The 18,061-nt window shown below is 40.6% G+C and overlaps 2 protein-coding genes across 2 annotated transcripts; both read left to right on the forward strand.

The window, feature by feature from the left end:
* Positions 1 to 2,915: 2,915 nt before the first annotated feature.
* rlim (ring finger protein, LIM domain interacting) lies at positions 2,916 to 10,027 on the forward strand. The gene is made up of 4 exons (XM_047584970.1): positions 2,916 to 3,069; positions 4,061 to 4,287; positions 6,071 to 6,175; positions 6,287 to 10,027. Exons 2-4 carry the CDS (start codon positions 4,119 to 4,121, stop codon positions 8,380 to 8,382), a joined length of 2,370 nt encoding a protein of 789 aa, XP_047440926.1. The 5' UTR covers positions 2,916 to 3,069; positions 4,061 to 4,118; the 3' UTR covers positions 8,383 to 10,027.
* Positions 10,028 to 11,360: 1,333 nt separating this feature from the next.
* glod5 (glyoxalase domain containing 5) lies at positions 11,361 to 12,997 on the forward strand. Its single transcript, XM_047584971.1, has 4 exons — positions 11,361 to 11,509; positions 11,941 to 12,096; positions 12,284 to 12,439; positions 12,536 to 12,997. The coding sequence occupies exons 1-4, from the start codon at positions 11,453 to 11,455 to the stop codon at positions 12,677 to 12,679; spliced, it is 513 nt and encodes a 170-aa protein (XP_047440927.1). The 5' UTR covers positions 11,361 to 11,452; the 3' UTR covers positions 12,680 to 12,997.
* The last annotated feature ends 5,064 nt before the right edge of the window (positions 12,998 to 18,061 follow it).

Consider the following 18,061-nt stretch of genomic DNA (forward strand, 5'->3'; position numbering starts at 1 on the left):
CTTTCTGAAGAGAGCTGGGTTGTGTTTTTTACCGCCCACCCGTTGCTCTAGCCAGGAACTATATTACATTACAGTAAAAATAAAATGCCCACGCTATTCAATCCACTGCAGTCCATTCAAAATAACAATTAGAAAAAGATCACGTGGAGAAAAAGTAATATTACTAATATCGTATTAGGATGTCAAGAGTGAAGAGTAAGTAGCATATCTGTTGAGCACATATTCCTCCATACGCTAGCAATAATAGTAACAGGGAAGTGTATAATCTGCTCTAGTCAGTGTTTGTTCATACCACAAAATGTGTCGGTGTAAAAACAACCTTAATATTTCCAATTAGTCTTTCCGTGTTTGTTATATTGGAAGATTCTTAGACGAAAGTCATTTTAATTCCTGTACAAGTCTGGCTGCGGCTCATGTTATTTTAATGTCATATCTAATTAGCACTCAGGGTCAGGCATTGCTAGAGTGACTGCTCATCCATAACTCTGAGCTGGGCTGCTGTGGTCCACACTGCAACTCATTCTGGCATGCTTAATTGGAGCTGGAGATACAGTCTGAGACCATAAACAGATCCTGTGATGTATGCCTCTGAAATTGTCAGCTGGTATTAGCATTGTTTTTGTTCTTTAGTCACCCGTAGCAGATAAGGAGCAAGCAAATTATAAGATGGAATATCTATTGCAATGGATCGCGTACACCTGTGGTTAATAAATGAGATCCTAGTTGTTTTGTCGGCGCGTGCTCACACAGCGTAGACAGCCATAGGCAGCTTTGTTATTAGGGCAATCGTTCGTGGCTTTTACTTCAGATCAGGAAACTACAGAATAACATTCTGGCTTAATCAGAATAGCACAATCTACATGTTTCCGGATAACAACACGTTTTAATCTGGGTGACAGATTTGCTGTGACATTTATTTGTTAAAATTTGTTCATCAAAATTGAATGCTGCTAGTTGATGTGTTTTTATGTGTTAGGACAACGGCTCAAGTCATGTCAGGTATTACGAGATAACAATAAGGAATGGGTCATTTTCCCAAACGTGTGCATCTGTATGCAAGCGCTTTTTTGTACACTGGTTTCCAACCAAATGGCCTGTAAGCGCCGGAAAACGGTCATCACTGGGTCTCTTCTGGCAAGCTGCATCAATACTATCCCTCTTCCACCCACTTAAATGTCTAGGGCCTGCTAATAAGCCTGTTGCCGAATGTTTCTCTGTATCATTTTTTTTTATTTTTTCTGTCATTATCACAAGAAACATTATCACAAGAACCTAACACCCCCTTAACTCTGACGTGCTGCAGTGCTATTTCCGAATTCTGCAGACTTTTTGGATGGTTTTATTTGTATGTTCTGTACCGTGATAGCATTAGGTAAATTCTTTTAAAATGTTCTTAAATGCTGTTTCCTTAAATAGACAAAAGAGAAAGTAAACTGCAGTAATAAATAGTAATAAAATCTCGGATGTTGACATAACGTGAAGCAAAACATGACGCAAAACCAGTAAAATAATACACTGGCTTTGCAGGAAAAATAATAATAATAATAATTCTGGCAAAATTTTTGAGCAAGTGTTCAGTGTTGTTTTCTAAATTTTATTTAAGCGTCAGATTTTAGATGTTTTTTTGTTTTTTTTACACCAACATTTTTATGTGTATTACACATGCAGTGGTTTTCATTATTTTTCTTTGAATATATATATGTAGATAAATGTCTGTACTTCAACAGTTTGTTGTAAGCAATACTACTATATGTAGATGTGTGCCTGCATCTGCTTTGAGGATGGAACAGGAATAGCCCGTTCATCAGCGGCACTCGAACTGTTCAGCATAATGAAAAAGAAGTGACACTGTGTGAAAATATCAGCGAGGGAAATTGCATGACACAAAATATGCACTGTGCCATGCATATGTACACACTTGTCAGTTCATTGGGTACACTGGTGAAAACGACTGTACTCTAGTGTAACAGTCCTGCACTAAACCCCCTAGAATGACTGCGATGATGTTCAGTTTAAGTTGAAACGGCATCAGGAAGGTGGAAACTCAACTGTACGATCATTCTGGGGGATGTAGTTTGTGGTGCTCTTAAACTGTGTTGAATTAAACACTAAAGTGTTTCTCTCATTTAGCCTAGCCTACTGACTAAAATGGTTACTGTTATGGTAATAGCACTACATGTCAGTACAACAATACAGTACAATTCAATAGTACTACAAACCATAAGCTCCAAAATGAAAACACAGCTGATCACATCTCTCTCAGTTATTTTTTTAAACAAATGCTGAACACCACAACCTTAATGAAGATATAATTTAGTGCAGGACTATAATATTAGGATGCATTCATCGTCACTAGTGTACCTAATGAACTGGCAAGTGACTATAATGTGCAATAGTGTATACATGCTCTTTTATTTTACATCACACGTCAATTCACTAAATTGGACATTAATGATGCAGGAACAATCAATATGCTATAATACTTCAGAAGGTATAAAATCTACTTGGTAATTTGAATAGGCCATTCCGTCCCTGTAGATTAATGCCACACAAAGTCAGGAACCTATGAGAAATGATTTTAGATATCATGGTCTTTTAAGCAGAAAGATGTTTACCGATCTCTGTCTTCCAGTCTGCAGAAGTCAGGAGTATTTGCGTTCACAGCCGCACAGTGACGCTACAACAGACCAGAGGCAGCCGTGTTCAAAACAAACATCCTCTTTCTGATTCCCTTCAAGGCAGCTCGGGAGTATTTTGTGCCCTCGGTTTGGTCTTCCAGGCGGCCTCGCCTCTCAGACAAAGTACGTCTCTGCTCGCCTCCCCCGCTACGATTGGACGAGCTGAGCACAAGCGATTTTCTATGCGTTTCAGCAGCTCTGTATGCCTGCAAGGAAGTACTCCGGGTAAACCGTCGCTTTTCTCCGTTTCCGGAAGATGATTGCAGCTTTCCTACAAGAAAGAAAATGGAATCCTGAAATCGCACTTAGCTCAACAGTCAGTCGCTTTTCAGAGAATATTAAAAGATTAACTGGGCAGTACGGTCATATCGCTACTAACATCACCGATCAGGTAAAGCATAAGCGAATTATCAGCGGACGGTATAGTCCTACTATAGAACTTTATTCTTATTAGCTAGCTAATTTGAGCTAGTTTGGTCTGGTTATGAACGTCAGTTGTTGGCGTCGTTTGCTCAGTTAGCTTACGCCGATGCTAACACCAGCCCCGATGTATTTTATAATGGAAACCGCTGTGTTTGTCCAGTAACAACACACAAGACAAATATCCAGTTCACGCCGAGCTACGGAACATACACATCCACAGTTATCGTGTCTCAATGTGAAAGCGAACAGTGATTCTATGAGATCGTTGGTAGCTTATGTAGTTAGCCGCATAGCTTGTTAACGTGGAAGCTAACTACCTTTAGCGCAACATAGTCGGGGTCGTTTGTTCATGTAGTTAAGCCGTTTTGAGCAGGTAAAATAAACGATACCACACACACCACTTCACTAGTCGTTCTCCACTTCTTGTATATGCCACTAGAAATAACCACACTCTTTCGCTTTTATGTAGGAGTGGTTAAAGTTGTCAGCGTTAGCCACCGTGTACAATGCTAACTGGTAGACAGCTAAAGTGAGCTAAGCTACGTGATGCCATTTTGTTTTTATCTCGACTTTGACCAAAGAGTTGTTTGCTTGGAGCAACATACGGCTTCCTCGCAGGATTTAACATCACCGAAACCATCATGTTATACCCAGTAAATGTTTTAAAGTCACATTTCGTAACGAAATGTCAGTTTGTTGTGTAACCCTTGCTAGTATTGGCTACTAGGTTGACGTTTTCCATTTTCCTTGTTGTTCGTAACATATTAAGAGTCATCATCTGTAGGAATATTTAGAGGAGCCATATAGGCCATTTTCGTTGCCTTTGGTAGTGAGTCTTGGTCGATATATATATATATATATTTATGTGTTTAGTAGTTTGTCACATTAACTCTTCCAAGTAGACATCCTCATGACATCTGTGTTTGATACCCTCCTAATTGTTTGCCTCTTCGCTGCAGCAACTGGATCTAGCCAAAGATTGGAAAGCATATCTAGACCTCCCTCCCTTCTGCATCCATGGAAGGGTCTGACAGTTCAGAGCAGAGTGGCAGTGACCAGCCGGAGTCTCAACGCAGGAGGCTGCTGGACCGGCTGGGCAGGGAGGAGGCCTTCTACCAGTTTGTCAACAATCTCAGTGATGAAGACTATCGTCTCATGAGAGACAATAATCTCTTGGGCACTCCAGGTACGAAACTGTTAATCTAATTACACTTGTTTAGTCTTGTGGAGGAAATCTGTGACTGTGTATATATCTTGGTTGCCATAACATCTGTTCACCATTTCCCATGTGATACACCGACTCCCTCATCTCGCTTTATAAATTTCAAACTATTTAGTTTATAAAAAGATTTCAATGTGCCAGTAATGATCCCGATATAAAAAAAAATCATTGAAAAAATATCGTGGCTTACTCATGCCTTATGTATGTTGTTTATACCACAGTGCCTCTTTAAAATAGTAGATGTTCATACTCATACATCATAAGTAATGATGTAAATGAACATTATCTGTTATCACATTTTGGTCAAGAGGGCTATGAGATATAGAATATAGGAGGTGGTTTAAACTGCTCGGTGTAAGTTTGTTTCTTATTGATTATTGTAAAACCATCGCCCTAATTATCCATATTTTAAATCCCAACATATTTGATAAATCAAGAGGCCCGTGCATTGTTCAGGTGGTTAAGAAGCGGCCCCAAACTCTTGTAGTCTTAGCTCAATATGAAAGATTGACGCATACAAAGAAGGGCCTACTCATTTCCTGCATGCCTAATAGGTTGACTGGCCACATTAAATCTGCTTAGGACTCTGGTTATGACTTTTTTTTTACTTGTTAAAAAACATGAAACACACCAACAACAGGATCATTTATAATGTGCCAGTCACAAACATCTATAACTTTTGTATTTGTATTATTACCAAAGGCTTTCCTTGGCTTTCCTTGGAATCATCATCACTGCTAATGGCAGTGATGATGATTCCCCAAAACTATTTTCCAGCAGCTTACTGTGCTTATTTACTCAGCAAGCTGTACCTCAACTGAACTACACTGACTAAACTGACCTGTTTTTTTGTGCCCCTTTGGGAAAGAAGAGAGTGGCTTCTCTCTTCCGAATAAAATTAAATGGCAATTTGAGGTTTTCTGGAGGTGACATGGATTATATACACTGCATACTGCAACGACACATCATGTTTCCTTTCTAGTTGGTAGCAAATGTTACTGCCTCTAGTGTACATTTGCTGTTTGCTGTTTATGTTGTTATCTGGTCAGATATACAGGTTGCAGCTATTTTGTTATAGCCTACATGTTATTGAGTAATGTTGAGGTTTTGTAGTCTACATTATAACATATTGTAACCTAGTTATAGAGACATGATTTGTAAATTTAAGTTATTTTCGGACACCAGACTGCCAAGAAAAAAATCCTAACGGAAACCCTGTTTTTGAATTTGCCGCTGTGGTCAAAATGCAGCAGTCTATGGACTATTGAATACGCCGAAATCCATTTCTGTCCCCGGACAGTGGAGAGGTGAATGTAAGTTTGGAGCATCCTTTAGTGGAGCACCCTACAACGAGAGGGCATTGAATGGACAGTGGCATGCCCTGGTAAGTCTGGAGGTTTTAAGTTTTGTCCTGTTGCTGTGATCAAACAAAACCAAACAGCAATGCAAAACCATTATTTTCCATTATTACAAATGTACAACATTTCTGGAACAATTTTAATTCTCCACCTGCCGTGATATGTGGCTGGATGTAGTGCATCCCTCTGTCAACATTTCCTCCTCTCCTCCTGCATTACGTCAAAGATGTCGTTTTCATTGTGGGGAGTTCAGCTGTCACATTCTTTCAGCCAACTGCACTGTCCCAACTGGTCACTCTAAAGAAGAGGAACCTCTAGGTGGAATATGTGGATTACCAATATCTTTATTTTTTATTGTCAGTAACAGAATTTTGTTTTGTCTCTTTTAGGAGAGGTGACAGAAGACGAGCTGTTCAGCAGGCTTCAGCAAATCAAAGATGGCCCAGAACAGCAAAATAATACCCCAAGTACTGAGAGTGTAGAAGCTCCAGCTGGTATGTTTCCATTTCTTCAGTTCTTTTTCTGTAGTTATTTTGCCTGTCTGATTTATTTATTTATTTAGATAAAATTGTGATTTGTCACTTGTTAATTCTTACAAATTTCAGAACAACCAGAAAGCTCTGAGGATCCTGCAGGTGGGGATAGTCTCTTGGACTGGTTGAACACAGTGAGGCGCACCGGCAACACCACCAGAACCGGTCATCGTGGAAACCAGTCATGGCGGGCTGTAAGCCAGACCAACCCGAACAGTGGCGATTTTCGCTTCAGCCTGGAAATCAGTGTGAACCGCAACCTGGCTGAACAGCAGGCAGTTGCTGAAGGGGAGCAGCCGTCTTCAGAGCAGACCCCAGAGCAGTCTTCAGCCCTGGTCCCAGAACAATCTCCAGAGCAGTCTTCAAGCCTGGCCCCAGAGCAGACCCCAGAGCAGCCTTCAGAGCAGACCCCAGAGCAACCTTCAGGGCAGACCCCAGAGCAGCCTTCAGGGCAGACCCCAGAGCAGCCTTCAGGGATGATCCCAGAGCCGTCTTCAGGGCTGATCCCAGAGCTGTCTTCAGGCCAGTCTTCGGAGCAGACCCCGGTGCACTCTTCGGAGCAGCCCTCAGAGCAGTTTTCGGAGCAGCCCTCTGAGCAGCTTTTGGAGCAGCCCCCAGGGCAGCTTTTGGAGCAGACCCCAGGGCAGCTTTTGGAGCAGACCCCAGGGCAGTCTTTGGTGCAGACCCCAGAGCAGTCTTTGATGCCGACCCCAGAGCAGTCTTTGGTGCAGACCCCAGAGCAGTCTCCAGTGGTTGAAGCCACGATGCTAAATGAAGATCCACAGGTTCCTATGGAGACGGAAGTGGTGGAAGAACCAGTTGTGGAGGAGTTGGCCGTCATAGTGGAACCAGAGCCTGAACTTGAAGAGGTTGTTTCACACGAGGTTTTAGGAGAACCTCCCAGCTTGCCTTCTGGCCCACCAATACAGTCAACACAGCCAACACTTTGCACTTCTCCACGCAGAGGACAAAGGAGAGCCCGCAGTCGTAGTCCCGAACCACGCAGGACTAGGGCCCGACTAGCCAGGAGCCGCTCCCCTCTCAGCTTGGATCAGCTTGATGGTATACCTAACCCACGGCATACATACAGTTCACAAAGCCCCAGTTCTTCCACCAATTCTCCCCCTTTGCCTCAAGTAGAGGGTAGCTCTCGGACTCGACAACATGTACTTTCCAGACAAAGCACCTCAGATGTTGATGTTCAGCCATCTAGGGCTGGAGCTGAATCTGTCCCAGAGGCCCAAAATGTTGGCTCTCAGGAAGGAGATGCTGGTGGTGGGGAAGGGGGAACAGCAGGACGCCGCCCCCCTACTATTATGCTTGATCTCCAGGTGCGTCGCGTGCGTCCAGGCGAATACCGACAAAGGGACAGCATCGCCAGTCGTACTCGTTCACGCTCCCAGAACTCAAACAACACATTTCTTTATGAGAGCGAGCGCGGTGGCTTTCGTAGGACTTTCTCTCGCTCTGAACGTGCTGGTGTTAGGACCTACGTCAGCACTATTCGCATCCCCATCCGAAGAATCTCCGATGCAGGTTTGGGAGAGGCAACCTCAATGGCTCTCCAGTCTATGATACGGCAAATTATGACCGGCTTTGGTGAGCTCGGCTACCTCATGGATTCCGACTCTGATTCTTCAGATTCAAACCGTGGAGCCAACACACCTGCAGATGTGGAAGCTCTCAACAATCCAGATGCTGCTACTCCTGACGCCCCTGTTGCCGATGTTGACGAGCAGCCAGTTACTGCTGGAGTAAGGGGAAGAACAGTTGAGACTGATACGGATGAGGGTCTTGTCACTGGTCCACCGGCTTCTGGTGGCAGGGCTCGACCTAGACCACCTATCAGCCTAGAGGAGCCCAGCTCACTGCCTTTCCTGCGGCTTGCTCACTTCTTTCTCCTAAACGATGATGATGAGGACCAGCCACAGGGGCTGACCAAAGAACAGATTGACAACCTCTCAATGCGCAACTTTGGTGAGAGTGATGCCTTGAAGACTTGCAGTGTCTGTATTACAGAGTATGCAGAAGGGAACAAGCTACGCAAGCTTCCCTGTTCACATGAGTACCATGTGCACTGCATAGATCGCTGGCTCTCTGAAAACTCAACGTGCCCCATCTGCCGCAGGGCTGTCCTGGTGTCGGCCAACCGAGAGAGTGTGGTGTAACTGCAGGCCTTTTTGTCTCAACCTAAGTAATCTAATATCCCAAGTCCCATAAGAGGCTTTGAGGAAATGTGTCTCCAATGTTGAAATGTATTTCCTTTATCCCATTTGTGAGTTTGATCATAATGCAGTCACAACTTTGATTTGGGGGTGCTTCATACAGTGACCTGGGGACTTTAGACATTTATTATTGCAGTCCAAAGTTGGGCACAAGCATTGCATGCTGTTGATCAACCTGTATAAACCATGCGGTGTTGCACTGCAACAAGCGGCGCACACAAGCAGACCTATATCTTATAAAGAATCCTCTAATTATAAATGCTACACATCTGCAGGTAGGTGAGGCACTTCAGAACTGTTCCTTTGTATTAGCTCCTAAATGGCGCCTTATATACTATAAGTTGGGTATAGGTACAATTCTTAGTAACACCAGTTCAAAGTATTAGCTGTAAATAAGCTTGTAAAAATAATTTTGAATCATACTTTGTATCAGTGAATTGGTTTTTGATTGTAAATTATCACATATGAAGATCTGGGTCATGTCATCCATGAATTTGGTTTTTAACAAATGGGTAGTATCAGTGTACATGGCAGAATTATTTACAGATTGTGATGTCCAGAGGATGAAGGACAAAAATGGTTTGCAGTTTACAGTGTGACTTGTACTCTTTATCATTCACATAAACCAAACTATGATTTTGGAGTGGCATATACCATTAAAATTCTCAATGGAAAAAACAGAGTGTTGTAGTGGTATAAAGGAAGAAGAAATCCACATAAGTTACTTCCGCAGGCGCACATTTATTTATCAGACGTTAGGGTTGTTTCCATATTGGTGATAGATGATGAGTCTATCAATTTGTGAATTTTCTCACCTAAAACATACTAACAGATGTGATGTCAGAAACTGAAATATAGTTCGTTTTGGTTTATTTTTCTACATTTTATGCTGATTATTTCTACATATTAGAGTTCTCAATAATCAACTGGTGAAGTAAGTTCTGGCATTGGCTGAGTGAATCAAAAGTTACCTTAAACCGAAGTGTAGACTTTCCTCCTTTATTCAAGCCTGAATAGGCAGACATCATCCAGTCAAATTCACGTTACTGTACTTTAGTCCTAGGTTCAGTGTAAGATCAAGACACTCGTCCACTGTGCCCTCCTTCTGCCTCATGAGCGAGTGCTCCATATTGGTGTGCTATACACACTAAAGTTGGGAAATGCACACCATGATATAAAAGAATGCTATTAAAAAAACAGATTATGGCTAAAATCTTAAATGAAGACTTATTACCTTTTATGTGTTGAAGTTCATTTTATTTAGAAGTTCTGTAGGTGTTAATAGCATTGTTGATGAACAGGAACACAGGCTAAAGGAAGAAAAGGGGCATCACTATTAATGCCATCCTGTCATGTGTCTTGTTTCATTGTGTGATGTCTTAGCCACAATTATTATTTCCCTGTGTGGGGACATAAAGGTTTGAATGCAAGACGTTGTTGAATATCATAATCATGTAATTGAAATGTATGTTCCCTCTTAGGCCATACTTTAGTTTTGGCCTTGTTCTGTGACCCGCCCAGTGCAGTATGTTAACTGGGTGTTAAATGAAACTAACCGCTGAATTAAACAAGTTGTTATGCTATGAAATGCATTTGCAAGTACACATTCTTTAAATGTTTGGTGCTGTTATGCTGCATGCAGGTCAACACATTACGAGTTTTTTTTTTTTTTTTGTACCTCAGCTTCATTAGCGTCATTAGCAGTTTATCTTTGTGTGTGTTTTTCTTTAGATGTCATTTATTACATGGTTCTCAAAAGCTGATCTACTTTGAGGAGCTTTTCCAGTGTATTGCATCGTACCCATTTTGCACATGTCCAGTGCAAGCCAATACAGCGAGCTTTATAGTGTTGACATTGAAATGTGTAAATTCAAAATAGCCCTTTATTTAAAAGTGTTGCATTACCCGTTGCCCATTGCGTTGAACAGCTTGTGCAACATCCAACTCTAAAGGCTCTGGTGTTTGTTGCGGAAGTCATAATTAAAAGCTGTTTTCATCCTTCACATCTACAGTGGTCAGCCACATTAAAATCCACTAACTGGAGAAGTGAATAACATTGATGATCTTCTTGCAATGTAACGGTCTTGTGGGAAAATGTGGATATTGATTTGATATCACCGCAACACGGGTGCAAACCAGTCACACCCCTGTGGCAACGGGAATTAACGTTTCTTGTGTCCTGACACAGCCACTTTGCCATCCATATAATGTCCATATATGGTATAAAGGTTCACCAGACCAGGCCATTGTCTTTCATTGCACTAGTGTCCAGTTCTGCTGCTTGTGTGATACCGTGATGCACTGTGTGTTCGTGTTTTGCATCTATGCGTTACAGCAGTTACAGATGCCAGCCTCAGCCACCCACGACCCTGTGCCCGGTTCATCACTTTTCCTTGCTTTGACTTATGATTGATACTGACCACCACAGACTGGGAACACCCCCAAAACAGCTGCAGCTTTGGAGATGCTCTGATGCTCTAGTCATCCAAATTTGGTCCTTGTCAAAGTTGCTTAAATCTAGTTAACACACTGATCAGCCACAACATTAAAACCAACAACAACAGGAGAAGTAAGTAACGTTGACCATCTTGTGGCAATACAGTGTTCTGCAGGGAAACTTTGGAGACCTGCACAATAATAGGAAGTTGGTCATAATGTTGTGTCTATTCCCACCCACTGACAGGTGCCATGAGATGATCAGAGTAGTCATAATGTTATGGCTGATTGATGTACTCACACAGCAGTACAACATTTCCATGAATGAACCAATAAAGTATCATGACAAGCTTCACGAGTGAAGACTTTAAACAGATGTCCTGGACTGCATTAGTTAGTACAGGTATTAAAGTAATAACTAACTGTGTAATATATGTATCTTCAAAGAGAGAACAAACACCCCACTCTGACATGCGTAATGAAAGATTAATCCAGCTCCGACTACTCAAACCAAGGTTAGTGTAACAGAGGTGGAAAAACAAGGAAGTACCGAGAGAGTTGCGGGACTACAACTAGGATGGCGTTTCTAGCCGCTGGGCGCCGTTTGTCGCATATTCCGAGGAGCTTTCTCCAGGTAATATTACGTCGTATTCTGCTACTTTGGCCAAGCGTGAGCATTTATTAACGCTTCTGTCTTCACCAACATGGTCAGGACCGAGTTTCAATTGAACGCAGCAGCAATTTAGACTTCCGTTAAAATAAGACAGAGCCGCGGCGTAAAGCGACAAAACTGACTCATACGTGTTAAAAAATATGCAAATTATAGCCGCCAACTGAGGGTACTGGCACGTCTCAACCAGCCGCTGGCTAAACTACACCGACGTTTTGTTGATCTCCATAATTTGACTTTTCACGCATTTAGAGGATGTGGCAGATCTTGGCCACGGAGCGGCGCTGTTTGCACACGATTGAATTGCAACACCTAACGTTTATATCGCCCACACATCGACTTATTTATTATTTATTATTTGTGTGTTTGTGCGTTTCTGTCCTCACCTCTTGTAGAATGTCTCCGTCAAAACACTGGGAGTTGTCAGATTCAAAAGAACCTGTCCCATTGAAGTGAGCCATCTTGATCACTTGGTGCTAACAGTGAAAAGTGTACCAGACACTGTCAACTTTTATACTTCCGTCCTTGGCATGGAGGTGGTCACTTTCAAGGTATTATTATTATTATTATTATTATTATTATTATTATTATTATTATTATTATTATTATTATACTATGTGGGTTGAGATCTATACCATCCACTAGGTGGCAGACTTGGATTGTGATCCAGGTGATGGCGTTCCTCCAGGCTTTAAAAACGCATATCAGTGTCCTCATGCTGTGTCTGCATTTTCTAAGGGCAACCGTAAGGCTCTGAGTTTTGGGCAGCAGAAGTTTAACCTTCACCAGCTGGGCCAGGAGTTTGAACCTAAAGCCAAGCGTCCAACCTCAGGCTCTGCAGACCTGTGCCTCATCACCAAAACCCCTCTGGCTACCGTGGCTCAACATCTGAAGGTACTTGACACATTTCCACAAATTTCGTTTACATCTCGATGAATAAATAAATAACTAGGCGCCAGTTTCAGTTTGTCTGTCTTTTCTCCTCTGCAGGTTTGTGGAGTTGAGATCGAGGAGGGCCCAGTGGATAGAACTGGAGCTGTGGGGACCATCACTTCACTTTACTTTAGAGATCCCGACCACAACCTCATTGAAGTGTCAAACTACACCGAGTCAACAGCAAAGGGCTCTTCCTGAGCCTTTCCTTGGCCTTGTTTGTGAGCATCTAGAAATACATCCAAACAGCTCACAAAGCCCAACAACCTCTGTGACCATTTGGTCTAAATTACACAGTTACTGTTTTTACAGTGAAGTATTTAGATCAAAATTGCTGTTAATGGAACAACCCTGAGCCGCTTGATTTAGACAGGGCAGATAACATCAGCTAGTTGTGGAGTTCTGCTTAGGTTTTCACTTCAGCAATGGTCCAATGGTCTTTTGGTTGTAATATAAGATGAAAAAGCTACATGATCAAACTTTTGAGATTTTATTTTAATAAAAGAATTTCTGATTTCAGTTCTCTGGCATGTTTCTTAATCATATATACGTAGTATGACCAGTCAAAAGTTTGACTGAATTGAATGAGAAGGTGTGTCCAAAATACAAGAGATGTATGTTATATATGCACAGTTTTGTACTAATATTTAAGCCCCTTTAATCTTCAGATCCTAAAATTAGGTGATTTGGCCCCTTCACAGAAATTGCACAAAGGAGGCTTTTGATTTGTTCAGCAGCCTGGGCCCAAACATACAGCCATGCATCTTAAAGAAATGCCTTATTAATGCCCCGTTATCTTAGAATAGAATAGAATAGAATAGAATAGAATAGAATAGAATAGAATAGAATAGAATAGAAAAACCTTTGTTTGTCCCACAATGGGGAAATTGCAGTTTGCAACAGCATGCGTAGGGGCAGAAAAGCAACAAGAAGAAAGAATGGACTGTGTAAAAGACAAATAATAAGATAAAAAGTAGAACAGAATAAACAATATAGCCTACAAGTATTGGCATATATACAAAGGTAATGAATAGCAACAGAAAGTAATTGGGGTCAATGTGACCCCATTGAATGTTTAACGTCTCTAAATACATAAGTAACATAATTATTGTTTGCTTCATATTTAATGACTTTTCTAAATTTAATCGGGGCACTGACACAGTCACTAGCGCCTACATAATGTATGACATTATTCTTGATAAGAGTTGCGATGATGTTTTCACACCAAATTTTATAGATAACAGCAATATGTACTTAGGATCGATATAAAGGCACTTAAACATGTCTCTATTCCAATTTAAGGTCAGTGAGATTTTATGGTGATCTGTATATTTCTCCAGAGTCCTGTAACAGGTTTTGTGGTTGTATATGTGGGGTGGGCTATTTAAAGAGCTGTTTAGGTAGCCAACAAGCTAATATAAAGTACATGACACATAAACTTGGGAAAATCTTTTAATTTTGATGATTTTTTTTAGAGGTTTAAATTGCTGGGGTCCAATTGACACCAATGATTTAAAAAAGAAGGAAAGCATATGCCAAATACAAATATTGTTATTTTCCTAACTGTGCTTTATATGAAAATAGTTGATGACATAGTTAAAAATCTTCTGACGCACAAACTTAAACACATCATCCGTGTTGTTTCCTGGGGTCTCTGGGAGTTTTGAGTCTTACAACACACTCCCTTGTCCAGGTGACCCACCCAAGACTTATTTCTAAATGGCATTCTTTTTCCTCCACTGCTAATCACTCAAAAGAATCAAGTGGCTAAGTTAAATATTTCTAAAAAGGAAACATATATTGGAAAGCACATTGTCTGGCCACCCCATGAGTGTGAGGTCGGTTTTCAGGATATTTCTCTCTTTCCTGACAGGAAAGCTGAATGCTGGGTCTTCTTTTCATTACCTGTTGAGCCATAATTGTATGGTAACTGTAAACTACGTCACAGCTAAGGGTTAATGCCGGCTCAGGTTTTGTAGTCTACAAAAGTCTATATTGTATGTTGTCCTGTTCAGTGTGGGTGGAGACGGCCTGGAAGCCGTGCTTGTGAAAGTCACGCCTATGTTTTTTTGTTGGCTGTTTCCCATATAATGTTATGCTTATGTGACACATTAACCTTTAAGAAGATCTTTTTAGTTTGCCGGGGTCTTTTCTCTTTATTTACAGTAGTACTTCCCTATGATAAGGTGAGATGTGGCTATGTGCCAGTTGTATGGTAGTGTTTGCTTTGGGTGGGTCGAGTTTGAATGGTGCTCAAACTAGTCCTAAACATTAAGCCGGTAAGCACAAGACCAGTTAACCATTAAAGCACATATTCCTGTTTGAATTATTTCCACAGAACTCAGCTGTTGTTATCATCTATTCCATGGAACCGTTAGCCCTTATTTCAGTGCATCATAAATAAGCAATTAAGTAAATAAACAAAACCAATAAAAGATCAGTAGGTCAGAACTGCCTTAATTCTTCGTGGCATACTTTTAACAAGGTGTTGGAAACATTCCTCAGAGACTTTGGTCCATATTGACATGACAGCATCACACAGTTGCTGCAGATTTGTCGGCTGCACATCTATGATGCCAATCTCCCGTTCCACCACGTCCCAAAGGTGCTCTATCTATTGGATTGAGATCTGGTGACTGCGGAGGCCACCGGAGTACAACTCATTGTCATGTTCAAGAAACCAGTTTGAGATGATATGAGCTTTGACATTGTGCATTATCCTGCTGGAAGTAGCCGTCAGAAGATGGTCCACTGTGGTCATAAAGGGATGGACACGGTCAGCAACAATACTCAGGTTGGCTGTGGCATTTAAACCATGCTCAGTTTGGGGCCCAAAGTGTGCTGAGAAAATATCCCTCACACCATTTCACAGCCACCACCAGCCTGAACCTTTGATACAAGGCAGGATGGATCCATGCTTTCATGTTGTTTATGCCAAATTCTGACCCTGACATCTGAATGTCGCAGCTGAAATCGAGACTCGTCAGACCAGGCAACATTTTTCAAATCTTCTATTGTCTAATTTTGGTGAGCCTGTGTGAACTTCAGTCTCAGTTTCCTGTTCTTAGCTGACAGGAGTGGCACCCAGAGTGGTTTTCATGGAAAAATTCAACAAGTGAGGGTTGTTGAGAAGTTAGTAATGAATCAGACTCAGTGGTCACTTCTGTTGGTTTATTTGCAAATATTCTGGGCAGAAGGAGACACATACACAGAGTAAAACCCAGACAGTATGACACACCGAATGTGGGGTGACATCATGTTTTATAGTCCATACCAATATTTAAGTGGACTTCTTTAAACAAGATGACACCAAAAATAACATTCCTGTCAAATTCCTGTCATTAGACCCCAAGATGATGTATTTTCTGGTTTATCTTAAACCGATGAGAGCTGCATTTAAATTGTGTTGACATGGACAATTAGACATTTATCTAACAAGACCCTTTAAACTCTACTTATGTCACAGAACTGAAAGCAGTCACTCTCCATGGTGCAATGACTTGACTTGAAAATATTTGACAATAATAACACATTATTCAGATGAACAATAGTTCTCACTATTGTGCCTGAATAAAACTTTCTACTATTTCCTTGAGTGCACGTTTATCTTTTTAGTAGCGTAGTGAGTAGCCTAGTAAAAACTAGGTCAGTCATTTTGTAAATGAGAACGGTGTTTCCATGTTATCTTATTGAACAGTTCACTGTAACAGAAGTTCCTGTTTAGTACTGCCAGCTACTGTTGCCAGCTTGGAACTGTTATTCTACAGTGCACCTACTGTGACCTACAACAACAGTTAAGTACTGTAAAAATATTACAGTACTGTGCTATAGTAAAATAAACATGACTGTATTATACTGTTAGGACTTTGGTCGCAATTAAACTGTTATTTTACAGTTTCTAGAGTATTCACCATTAACAACTTACCACTGTAAAACTTTAGAATACAATCTTCACAGTGATATAAACAAATTATTTAAAAGTTTTACATTTAAAAATGAAAACCCCTGAAATAATAATAATAATAATAATAATAATAATAATAATAATAATAATAATAAATGAAAGTAGCTACCACAGAAATGGCTCGGACAAGAGATGGCCTTACAACATAAGGCATTTATTAAAGCTGAACATTTTCAATATGTACAAAATCCATAAAAACACCATTACTTCTCGAACTATGACAAGTGATGGCTAACATTACATTCATTAAACTTTGTATTTTCCTCTCCGGGTCAAAGTTGGCCAGGTCTAGTTTGACTGTTTGCACAGTAAAGAATACAAATCGTTAGCTATTTCAACTTCATTTAACCTTACTGCTGTTCATTTTTTCCTTTCCTTTTTTTCCCTTCCTCCTTCCTCCTTTCAAACAAAGACCACAGGTGGGTTGAAGTCACTGCATCAAATGCTCAGCAGATAAGAAAACTAAGTAAAAGCTAACTTAGTAACAGACATTCCATTAACAACACATCAGCCACACTTGAAAGATGCATTAGGCTAAAACTGTGAGTTTGCATGTGCCTGACATGTGCAAATGTATTTCTGCAGGTTTTAGCACATGTTGCAAGTTATCATGTTTTAACTTCAGGCCTTCACAGCAAACGAATCTTTGAAATTACTCTCTCAAGAAAAACAAAACAAAAAAAACAAAACATTACATTAACTAACTTTTAGCGACTCTCATAAACCGTAAAATGGTCAAAAGGAACCTTGTAGCCCACCTTAATTAGATCTGACAACAAATCAACCGCCCAAGCTAACGTATGCTAATTTAAGTACTTCAACAGAAAGCTAAACTTTTGTCCACATAGTTGCTAAATGAGGCTAATGCTGGCATGCGTATGCTAGCGTGCGGCACATATTTTTGACCCAATCTTTTCGGCAAAAAACAGTCAATAAAATGTTAATCCAACACAAAATCACATTATATTAAGCTGACTTTTGCAAAATTATATTTACCTTCTTAAGAAAGACACTGGGACAGGATGGATGAGGGTGCGCTGCACAGTTTGGTGCTTCTTTGAAAACTAATTCTTTATCTTCTTGTTATTGTGTCCTCAATCTCAAATAAAACACTGATGTGCAGGCCTATTTTTAATTCCATTTAATTTTTTATTTTGCTCAAAAGAAACTATTAAACGGACCGAAGATCAAGTCTGATTTAAACAGAAAAAGAAAAAAAATATATTATATTACATATATCTTTCACTATAGGTTTTTCTGACGTGTTCTCTGCTTTTTCACCATGTTTCGATTTTATTTTCATATGAATTGACTTTCATTAATATTTACTTGACCTTTGCAATGTGCTACTAGATCTTGACATGTGAGCACCACCTTGACAGTGGGGCAATGTGCCACCCATCAAAAGTAACAAGACCCTTTAAACTCTACTTATATCACAGAGCTGAAAGCAGTCACTCCCCATGGTGTAATGACTTGACTTCAAATATTTCTTCTACTATCTTCTCACATGCATGTTTATCTTTTAGTAGTGGTAAGAACTAGGTCAGTCATTTTGTAAATGAGAAAGGTGTTTCCTTGTTATCTTATTGAACAGTTCACTGTAACAGAAGTTCCTG

The sequence above is a fragment of the Mugil cephalus genome, chromosome 5 (genome assembly GCF_022458985.1).
Source record: "Mugil cephalus isolate CIBA_MC_2020 chromosome 5, CIBA_Mcephalus_1.1, whole genome shotgun sequence".
Lineage (NCBI taxonomy): Eukaryota > Metazoa > Chordata > Actinopteri > Mugiliformes > Mugilidae > Mugil > Mugil cephalus.

What these genes read in the sequence shown, in the direction of transcription:
- glod5 (XM_047584971.1), top strand. Translation starts at nt 11,453, where the DNA reads ATGGCGTTTCTAGCCGCTGGGCGCCGTTTGTCGCATATTCCGAGGAGC. An exon ending in TGGAGGTGGTCACTTTCAAG is followed by an intron (nt 12,097 to 12,283) that starts GTATTATTATTA and finishes GCATTTTCTAAG; the next exon opens with GGCAACCGTAAGGCTCTGAG. An exon ending in CCGTGGCTCAACATCTGAAG is followed by an intron (nt 12,440 to 12,535) that starts GTACTTGACACA and finishes TCTCCTCTGCAG; the next exon opens with GTTTGTGGAGTTGAGATCGA.
- rlim (XM_047584970.1), top strand. Translation starts at nt 4,119, where the DNA reads ATGGAAGGGTCTGACAGTTCAGAGCAGAGTGGCAGTGACCAGCCGGAG. An exon ending in TAATCTCTTGGGCACTCCAG is followed by an intron (nt 4,288 to 6,070) that starts GTACGAAACTGT and finishes TGTCTCTTTTAG; the next exon opens with GAGAGGTGACAGAAGACGAG. An exon ending in GAGTGTAGAAGCTCCAGCTG is followed by an intron (nt 6,176 to 6,286) that starts GTATGTTTCCAT and finishes TACAAATTTCAG; the next exon opens with AACAACCAGAAAGCTCTGAG.